The 10,187-nt window shown below is 40.9% G+C and overlaps 1 protein-coding gene across 1 annotated transcript in view; it reads left to right on the top strand.

Annotated features, from left to right (window-relative positions):
* The first annotated feature begins 1,246 nt into the window (after nucleotides 1–1,246).
* The window catches only part of PLPPR4 (phospholipid phosphatase related 4), a 41,723-nt gene continuing 32,782 nt past the window's right edge, over nucleotides 1,247–10,187 (top strand). Inside the window, exon 1 of the mRNA XM_036069554.2 lies at nucleotides 1,247–1,475. Coding sequence (XP_035925447.1) covers nucleotides 1,254–1,475 — 222 coding nt within the window. The 5' untranslated portion in view covers nucleotides 1,247–1,253. The remainder of the gene's footprint in view (nucleotides 1,476–10,187) is intronic.

Raw genomic sequence — 10,187 nt, 5'->3', positions numbered from 1 at the left:
ACACCTTCAGTTGTTCTGGCGAGGGTAGAGAATCTGGTTTAATTGGGGCCGCGATTTCGCTTGCTAGGAGTGGTGCATAGGGAGGTGGAAATGAAGGTTTGTACAGCTGGGCTCTGGAACCCAAGAAAATGAGGGCATAAGGTTGTACTGCCTGTGAAATGTGGACATTGGTGGATCAGATTGTGTCCCTGCTGCCAAAGATCTACTGGCGTGTGCTGTGGACTGAATTTCTGTGTCCCCTCAAAATTCTTAGACTGAACCCCTAACCCCCAATGTGATGGTATTTGGAGGCCGGGGCATTTGAGAGTTCATTGTTTAGATGAGGTCATGAGGGAATTGGAATTGGAGTCAGATGCTTGAAATGGAGACCTTGAAGAGATTGGGGCACGTGATCATGGAAGTGGGTTATCTTTATTAGTATAATACAGTGTGTACAGTGTTTTATATTTGCTGGATGTTTTTTTCCTTTGTATCACTTGACTCTTCTCGGTTGTCAGAATAATCACCAAGTTGAGACCAGCCAAGCTCACTGTCAACAAGGTGAAGGAAGAAGAGGTGCCTCCGATTACAGTGAAGACTGTGATGTTGGCTTTGTTCTGGAGGTGTGATGAGGCGGCTAGAACACGCCCTGGCCTTTGGGCTCAGTGAGGAAGCCCACACATCTGCCTCCCTTGGTGCAGGGAACCCTCACCATTCCCAGGCAGGTGATGGTGTTTATCAGCAGGAAGGTGTTGTAGGGAGCCAGGGAGTCTCCTAGAGGCCCTCATTCCTGGAGAGCTGCCAGCTCTCAATAAGTTCCCACCACGGCCTACTTTTCAGTATGGGATCCAAGTTTCAATTTCATGCAGGTAGAGGTCGGTGTGCATGCTGTGGGTCAGTGCGCAGGAGCTGGGCTTCTGCTCTCCAGCAATCCTTAAGTAAGAGCCTGGAGCGGCCCAGGAGGCTTTCCAGGGGGGCGTGGGTGTCTTAGCTCCTCAGCCTCGCTGCTGCAATATCCAGGGGTGCGTCCCCCCTTTTCCGATTCTTGACGTCAAGCTCAGACAGCGCGGAGCCCGGCAAGGGCGGTGGAGAGCCGAGGGAGGGTGGCAGGGAGGGGAAGCCATTGCAGCAACAGCTTGTAGGAGGGAGCTGGACGTCTCTCGGTGGAGCAAAACCGGGAGCGGGGGCCAGAGGAGGGGGGGGGAAGGGGACCTGCCCGTTTAGAGAGCCGCCGGGTTGCTGCAAAGAGGGGCGGGGAGAGGCGGGGGCGCTGCATGCAACGCGCTGGCTCCAGCGGCGCCCGCGGGGAATGTGACATCAGCGGCGCCGGGCGCTTGCGGCTGGAGAAGGCAGCTCGCCTCGGCTGCGCGGTGCACACCTCGCCCGGGGAAGGACGCGGACTCGGGCAGGCGGCCGGGATGTCGGCGAAGGAGAGGCCAAAGGGCAAAGTGATCAAGGACAGCGTGACCCTCTTGCCCTGCTTTTATTTCGTGGAGGTGAGTTGGTCCAGCTCCTTGGCATAATGCAGATCTTGCGGGCAGCTCCGGAGCGAATTCGGGTCCTGGACGGTGCTGGAGGCGCGGAGACTGTGCCGGGGCGCGCGCCGCTGCCCTAAATGCCCGACCCTCCCCCTTCCCCTAGGTTTCTCCGGAGCTCCCCCGAGTGTGCCTGTGAGTGTCTGCCAGCCAGGGGTGATTATCACTGGTGGTGTCGCTGCTGGGTGGCCTGCAGGGAAGAGATACCTGTGTGAGTGAGTGTGGGGCTAGTTCCCTGGCCCTCCTGCTCTGCCGGTGTGCACAGCGTCCGTGGCCCACTGGGGCCATGATGCCAATATTTCGGGATTTGTGTTTTCAGTCCACGAGTACGTATCTAGAACTCTGTGAGCTTTTGGTAAGAATTCAACTGCATACAGCCATGCTCAGGTTGTATGAGGTCTGGGGATGTTTATAGAGCACTAGAATTACTGACTGCTTTATTAAAACACACACACACACACACACACACAAGCGTTCCCCTATTATAATTACTATGGTGCTCATATCTGCTTCTAAAATTGGGTCTGCAGCTCTAGGCATCAATCTATTGGCCCTTTTCCATGGCTAACAAAAATTGTACATACCTGTATAATTACGTATGTATATATGTATGTATAATATTTTAAAAATATGTGACACAATCTGCTTTTGCATGATTTCTACATGTACATTTATTTTGTGCTGAGCAGTATTAAGGATAAGCAATTAACATGCAGATGTAATCATAATGAACCTCTAACTTACCAAAATGCAGTATTTAAGAAAGGAACAATTTATGGGAGGGTTATAAAGATTGACAGGTACAGTGATTCCATGCACCGTGGTCCATTGCATTAGGAAGACATTTTTGGGGCAAGAGGTTTATTAAGTCAGAGGTAGAAAAGAGATACAATGGATAGGGTTAGAGAAATTAAATGGTTTTAGTCATAAAATTATGTTCTGTAATTAAAACCTGGATTGCAATAGAGAATATTAGAGTGTTGCTGAATTATAAATATCTTTCATTGGCCGTCTTTTCAGCCAAATATGGAGGTTTAGCACTTCCAAGTACAGATAGTAGATTCTGTATTTGATGAGGGTGAGGCTTATCTATATTGAGGGATAGCCATTGCCTTGAAACTTGGGGGGAAGGGACATTGTCAGATGGTTCTTGTAGAGGACAGTATATTTGCAAATTTCTCTTAGGTGTCCCAAATTCTAAAAATGGTTTCAGTTTTAAGAAAGATGTATGTGACTTGCATAAGTCTCAGAAAAATGATGGGTGACTCCTTTATCCATGACCCGTAGGAAAAGAAAGAAAAAAAAAAAAAAAAAAGAGGTATCCTGTTTATTTAAAGTAATTAATTGATTCATTTATTTTTGCCCTTTCTCTCTCACAAGGGATTTTGAGGTCATGGTTTAGATAATTTTGTTGAAAGATAATAGTTTCTCCAGAAAAAATGTGGACAGCAGAAGATTCCATGATGAAAAGGGAAAATAAATAGAAAGAAAATGGGATACCTGACTTTAAGCTAAATCATGTCAGGCCACTTGTCGCATTGCTAAGCCACTGTGGTTTTATACTAAAGCACTTTCATCCATGTACGGACCCCTTATGTGTTCTAGGAGAAATCAGTTCATTTCTGGGTTCCACCTCCAGGATGGAGCACACCTGAGGTCAGCTAGAAGCTGACCACATATGGATTGCAGCTGTATGGCTTCAAGGAAAACACTTTTATGAAAGAGGATGCAAACCAGAGAATTAAGTATATGCCTTTGAAGAGTCTGTGTGTGCACTTTTGAAGTACCTTTCACAGGGGTACATACATATCACTTAATCTAAAATTTTATAAGCAAAAATGCCTCATAATGCATTTGAAATGTGTCTCTAGGAACAAACATCTCACAAATGTCACTTCTTTTCCATGAGTGGAAATAGCCCCAAATCATTACATTCCCTTTGACCCATTCAAATAACCCTCTACAAATTCCTTAGCAGGGCAAGCTATAGAATAATTACTTGAAGACTATGCATGGAGTTTGAATGAGCATTAATAACATTATATCCTGGGGGTAACAGATTTCAAAGTGAGAGCCACAAAAATTGGATTGCAAATTACCTCCTTGAAACTTCAACGCATGATGAACCACTAAAGAACCTCTAGAAAATTGGAGAAGACATTAGTACACCAATTATTTAAGGGGTTGACAGGATGCACTACCAAGCTTCTTCGGAATGACTCATTTAGAAGCCAGTGAGAATGAGCTTTGTATCTCCTTTGGAGGATGAATAAATAGCAGGAATTAACATGTCAGTAAAATGCTCTAGAATAATGACACTTTGTTTTACACATAGTTTCCCAAGACCTTAGTAATTAAAATGGAAAAGTGAAACATGAGCGAATCTTCCATCACAGACCGGCCCAAAGCACGTATCTCAAGCCTTTCTCTGTTACCTCAGACAATAACTTAAGCCCCTACCTCCTCCCCAAATTCTAGAGGTGGTTCGGGTTCCAGAGCATTCCTGAAATGGACCTATTTTAATGGACAGGAAAGGAGAGAGTAACCAACGGAGTGCTATTTACAGTTTGTATGGTAATAATGACAACCATTTAGGAAGCACTTAATAGATACTAGGAATAAAGCAAGCTAAATGCTTTACCTGCACCATCTCATTCCGTTTTCAAAGGTTCTCATTAAGAAAAACGCCATTATTATCTATGTTTCAGAGAAGAAGAAACAGAAACTCATGGAAATTGAACAACTTGCCTGGGGTTTACAAAGCCGGGTCAGAGGTAGAGCCAGGGGTTGATTCAGAGCATGTGCTCCTAACCACTGCACCAACTGTCTCTCTCCGCACACTGAAAGAGTATTCACAGGGGCAAAGTTACTGCCTGTGGTCTCCCACTGGTAAACATAGGAATATATAGTTTCAAAGAAAGGCACATCGACAAAGATGACAGTTTTTTCCATAGTTTTCTTCCTCAGCTGAGTTCCCCCTCCACAGGATCCCTCTAGACATAAAGCGTTGGTGGACAGTGTCCACTCCCCATACTGATTCACTAGTTAGCTGCTAGGGTCCCCTCAACAAGTCCCCATGACCAGGTACAGAGAAAGAGTGGAGACCCTGGCAGTCCATGTGCAGAAGGTAAGAGGGTGGAGATTACATCCTTGTGGCCACTGGGTTAAGTGGTTCAGCCCCTAAAATCAAGTATTCTTGTCCCAACTCACCACCAAACTCAATGTTAAGCAAACATTAAATTAATGGATAGAATTCATTTTTCTTACATCTTTAGTTTATGCTGCCAGTTGTCTGCTGACGAAGGGGTTTATGCTTGACAGTAACTAAATATATTAATATTACATGGTGATTTGAAAAACACATGATGATTTCCAGCGGGGTACCTCGCTTTATGAACAAGTTTGTTAATTTGGTTTGGCATTGTTCAACTTGAAAGAAACTCTCAAACAAGCATATCCAAGGCCTTATCAGGTTGAACAGAAAAGCAGGTTAAAAAGGAATGTTCCACTGAAGAAAAGGTTTCGTTTGCCTTTAAAGTTCCAAAGCACTCTCCAACTGATGGTCGTATCACTTACGGTGGCGATTGCAGCCGGCAGCACACCTAGAATTAGTAAAAGGTCTTTCAAGCTTAATCATCCAACATTACATGTGATAAGGCTGATTGTCTGTGTGCCTAATGCATTTCTTTTATACAAGGCATCATAATGGTTGTGCCCCTGCTCAGACTCACCATTTTGTTCTCATTAGTCATCCTATTCAAAGATACGAGTTCACATCAATTCAGTAGGTAATATAAACAAATGACAAATACCTTTTAAGCCAAAAAGGTATATATTTTTAATAAATAAATGGGAAAGAGCTTTTTTCATTTAAATGTTCTGTTTTATGACTTACACTTTTATTACTAGTCTAATGTTCTTTTTATGGAGGTCGAAGAGCTGTGTTTGACCAATATGCCAGGATATTTTTATAGGATCACAGAGACAGATCGTTTGAAATTCTTGTTTTTCTACACACACACACACACACACACACACACCTGCACACATAGGCAAGCACAAACCCAGGTTGAGTGAGAATATCGTCTCTATCCATTAAGCATCAAATAGCGGTATCTGAAACATTGCAGATTCAGAATATTTTAAACACAGCAAACTTGAAATTATACAGAAAGTTTTCACCAGTTTGAATGTTGTACTTAACAATGGCTATATTTCAGGATTTTGTTAAGGCAGGTTAATTACTGTAGGGTTGGTAACCAGACAGTGTGTTTGAGAGTAAAAGCCCTTGTTTCTCGGTTGCTGTCCTACCTGGAGAATTTCCAAAAGCCTTTATTTGAACACAGATACCCTGGTTAGGTGTCTGAACACCACGCCCAGACATTCTGGTGTCCTGATAAAACGTTAATCTGAATTTTGTTTTCTTCCCACTGGAAAGTGTCCACAGATTCTTAATTGTGGCAAACCTTAATTCACACAATTTCTGTTCTAGCTCATGATCTGTGTGAAAATTATATAACTCATTTGATCTTCTCACTGGGAAATATAGCTAGCTTATTTCCTTCCACATAAACTTTGGCACCAGTAAGAAGTACAAAATCACATTTCTGCATTGCACATACCAAAATAGTACCCGAAGGCTTTTCCCTTTTCTGGATGGCATGGCGAAATAGTCTGCTCAAAGTAGTCCTGCAAATCTGCCAACAGAGATGAGCTGACAAATTTTCCTCCTCTTTTAGAGTCACAGTGCACAAAGTCCTCTGATGAAAAACCAGAAGAAAATAAAGAATAGATTCCTAAGTTTTAGAGAGACTAAATGAGGACATTTCCACAAATACCAAGTATTGGTAAATATGCAGAACCTGCTACTAGGGAATTCTGTGCTGTTCTAGGTACCATCACCATCCAACTGTGTGTCCATGGCCAGGTCACTCATAATGTTCTGTGGTCTACTTTTCTCTAACAGAAAAAAAAAAAAAAAAAACACAACCCCAAAACATTTGGCTTCTACCAACCTCAGAGGAGATTAACAACAACAACAACAATAATGATAAATAGAAGAATCAATTTCAGTTCTTTATGTGACAGACCCTATCCATACATTATCTTTAATCCTGAGAACTACCCTAGAACTAGTATTAATATTGTGATGAGGTAGTACCAAGAAAAGATTATTATCCTTATGTTTTAAATCAGCAAACTGGAGCTCAGAGAGCTAAATGTTTGTGCGGACACACGGCAATGAAGTGAAGCAGCCAGGATCCGAATGCTGGTGCATCTCACTCTCACATTGCCATCACACTGCTCCCCATCACTCATGCTCTACTAAATGTAACAAAGCAGTGTGATGGGGATACCCACCTCTGCCATTCCCAGGCTAGCTTCATGGTGTCTGAAGGCAGGTCCTGGAAAGATGTCTGGTCAGGGCTCCTTCTGAGTTGTGGAATAAAGTTTTTCTCTTTTATTCGGCTACTGAATTTGGCTCCATTAGTGCTATCTCCTACTCACAGGAAGAGATTTAATCGTGACCCGAAGGTGTAGATGACATGGTATCTGTTCGCCTAAAAAGGCGGGAAGGCACAGGGCACCCATGAGTCTCCTGTGGAGACCAAAAGAGCAGCTAGGGATGGCGTGAGGAGGAGTTGGAACTGAAATAAAGCTTAGAAAAGGAGAATATGCAGGTCTGTGGAAGAAAGAATCCCAAAGAGACAACAGAAACAGAGAGAGGCCAGGCCATGGGGGGATTAGGAGAAGATGCGTGAGAAAATAGAAGGTAGGCGTGAAATGCGTGTGAGGGAATGGGGTTCCAGTCTGTGAACAAGCCATGGAGTTTCCTTTAGGCATTTGGCTTGTCTAAGCTCGCTTGTTAAATACAAAGCATTGAAGGCACAATTGTCAATGTTTATGTAAGGAATGTATTACAGATATTACGCACAGCAGATTTCCTACCAGCATACGTATACAGCCCAGGCTATGTTTCAGGCAAACTCTCTTTTTAAAAAAAGTGAGGAAATATTGTATTACAGAATTAAGTCTAATAAAATCATGCACTCCAAGAACGTCTGGTTTGGTTCCTCTATCACAGGTGAAGAAATTGTGCCTTGAAAAGGTTAACTGAGTTACCTAAAGACACACTCTGGTTAATATCAGATCGGGAATAGAACCGCCTCCTGTTCTAGTGCTCAGTCCTAATTATTACTATTTCTAGAATTCCTCATATTAGAAAATTTCCCCCTGGATTATAACACTAAAAATACAGGTCATTCTAATTGTACATTTGAGCAAATTGTGCTAGTTGTTTGAAAGTTACATCTCAAGACGTAGGGTGCACATTTCATGACATTGCATTACGTTAGTCAACATGTTAAAGCAATTGTGAATGGATCTTCTGCTTCTCCAAATTGTTAGGCTCTTTGAAAAACATGGTTGCTAAAGATTGTAAATTTGGAAGTGATATTTTTCTTTCTCATTGTCTAATTGCCCACTTATAATTTCACAATTGCTTCCTTTGACATGAGGTCTCTGACAGGAAAAGAAAGAGAAAACATTGAAGGAATAAGAATATAATTTACATTATCAGTAACAAAATAACTGAATTTTCTATTATAATGTAATGTAATTTTTCACATCATTGTCTTTTTTGATCCTTTAAATACAACTGAGCAGTAGATACTAACTCTGTTCTACAAATGAAGTAACTAAGACTCAAAGAGGTCCAAGTATATGCCTAAAACCCAAGTAGTACTATACTCCTATGTTGAGCACAAGAAAAAAAAGAAAGAAGTTTGTATTTAGACTGTGAAATGTCTATTTATGAGCATCTTAGCTTCTATGGTTTCCTCTAGAATTAATTAGCTGAGAAATGTAATTCCAATAATTTCCTCATGGTCAAGTGGATTTTGGAATATGGAAGCCAAGGACAGAAATGTTAATTTTGACACAATTAATGTGGAGGTGTTTTTCAGTAATTAGACACTGAATCAATTGCCCTGTAGTTCCATTATTCTTTGGTTGTTTTCAAATCACAGAACATTTATGTTAACTCAACATAAAGGAAGATAATTGCTTCCTTATTTGCTATAACAAGATGGCTTCTGTATATTTTTCTAGAACTGGCCTTAGACCATTGAGGTATAAATTAAAGAGAGGGAGAAATATAGGTAATTAAAATCAATGTATTTAGAGGAAAAGGTAAATGAGGTATCAGTTTGTTTAGCAGACTGTTGTTTGGGAGTGGGAACCATGAAACTATGTGTGAATGTGTTGTTTACAATTTAATGTCCTCACCAAAAGCCTGGGCTATGTAATTGTCTTAGTGGTAAAACTGCTATTTTATAAAGTCTTAATCATGCTTCAGAAACCAGGCCCACGTGGACAGAGCCCAAAAGAGACCAATCTTATATTAAGTAGTCTCCAGAAAAGGGGTGCTAAAATGAAGTACCCAGGTATAATCTGTTTGTACCTTCATGACAGTTCATTCATTCACTGAATAAATATTTATTGATGGCTTATTATGTGCCTTTTAGTTAAATTAGTGGAAATAATATGGAACCATTACTGGCATTCTTCCTAGGCCATAGTAGAGTTTCAATAAATTTTCACTGAATGGATGGAATAAAACAGCACTAATAGGCACATAAATTTGTCCTTAACTTTCTTTTTTTCAGCTAATGGAGACGTTTTTATTTATAAAGTAAGTGCTGATGAATGTCCCATCAAATATGTTGTTCTGTCTCATGAATTATTGAACAATGGAAGATTAAATCAATCTCCAAGGTCTATATGAGTCCTCAGTTCTTATACTCATTTTATGATCTAAGGCATACCTATGGAGTTTTTGAGATTTGAGACTTCAAATCGGTGTCATTTAAACAAAGAACTAATTGTTTTAATTTTCATAGATAATACTTTTAGTTACATAAGGCACACATTCTAGCAAACTCTGGGCAAGTAACTCACTTTCTCCAAGTCTCAATTTCCACATTTGTAAAAAAGGTGCAAAAACTGTGGGCACACTTGTTTTTGTGACTCTTTGTGTACAAATTATATAATGTGGCTAGCAATTTCTAATGGAAACTGAGTGCTTAGTAAATGAGTTTTCTCTTTCCCATTTGCCAACACCCACCCACCCACCCCTCATCTTGTCTAAAGTTAACTTTTTATGTGCCTTCAGGCTTTACTAGATTCCCCAGAAAGGAGTTTGTTTTCCTGATTTTTTTTTTTTGTATCACACATTTTGGTATGTTTTATAATGTGCATATAGTGATAAAGTAATCCGTTTCAATATATAAGTACATATAAACCAAAGCTTATTGGACTACATGCTCATTTTTTATTGATAGAAGCACACACACCACACACACACACACACACAACACACTCACAAAATGGAAACCACATTTACTGAACATCTTCTATATACCTTATACGAACTCAGCAGCAGTTATCCAGTGCAAATTACATATCTTCTCATGTTTCATTTCAGCCATCTATGAAATTAAAAAAAAAATTATGTTCTACAAGAAAAGATGAATCAAAGGGTAATCTAATCTTCTGGAATAAGTGACTTCACTTAGGCTATTAAGGTGAAATTCATTGGAATTTTTTTTTTTGAGACAGTTGGATACACCCCAAAGAATTAACAAATTTTTTGCCTCCTGTGTGATGATCTGG

The sequence above is a fragment of the Halichoerus grypus genome, chromosome 5 (genome assembly GCF_964656455.1).
Source record: "Halichoerus grypus chromosome 5, mHalGry1.hap1.1, whole genome shotgun sequence".
NCBI lineage: Eukaryota > Metazoa > Chordata > Mammalia > Carnivora > Phocidae > Halichoerus > Halichoerus grypus.
The sequence above is the reverse complement of the archived record's forward strand: the minus strand, read 5'-3'. Positions and strand labels throughout refer to the sequence as shown.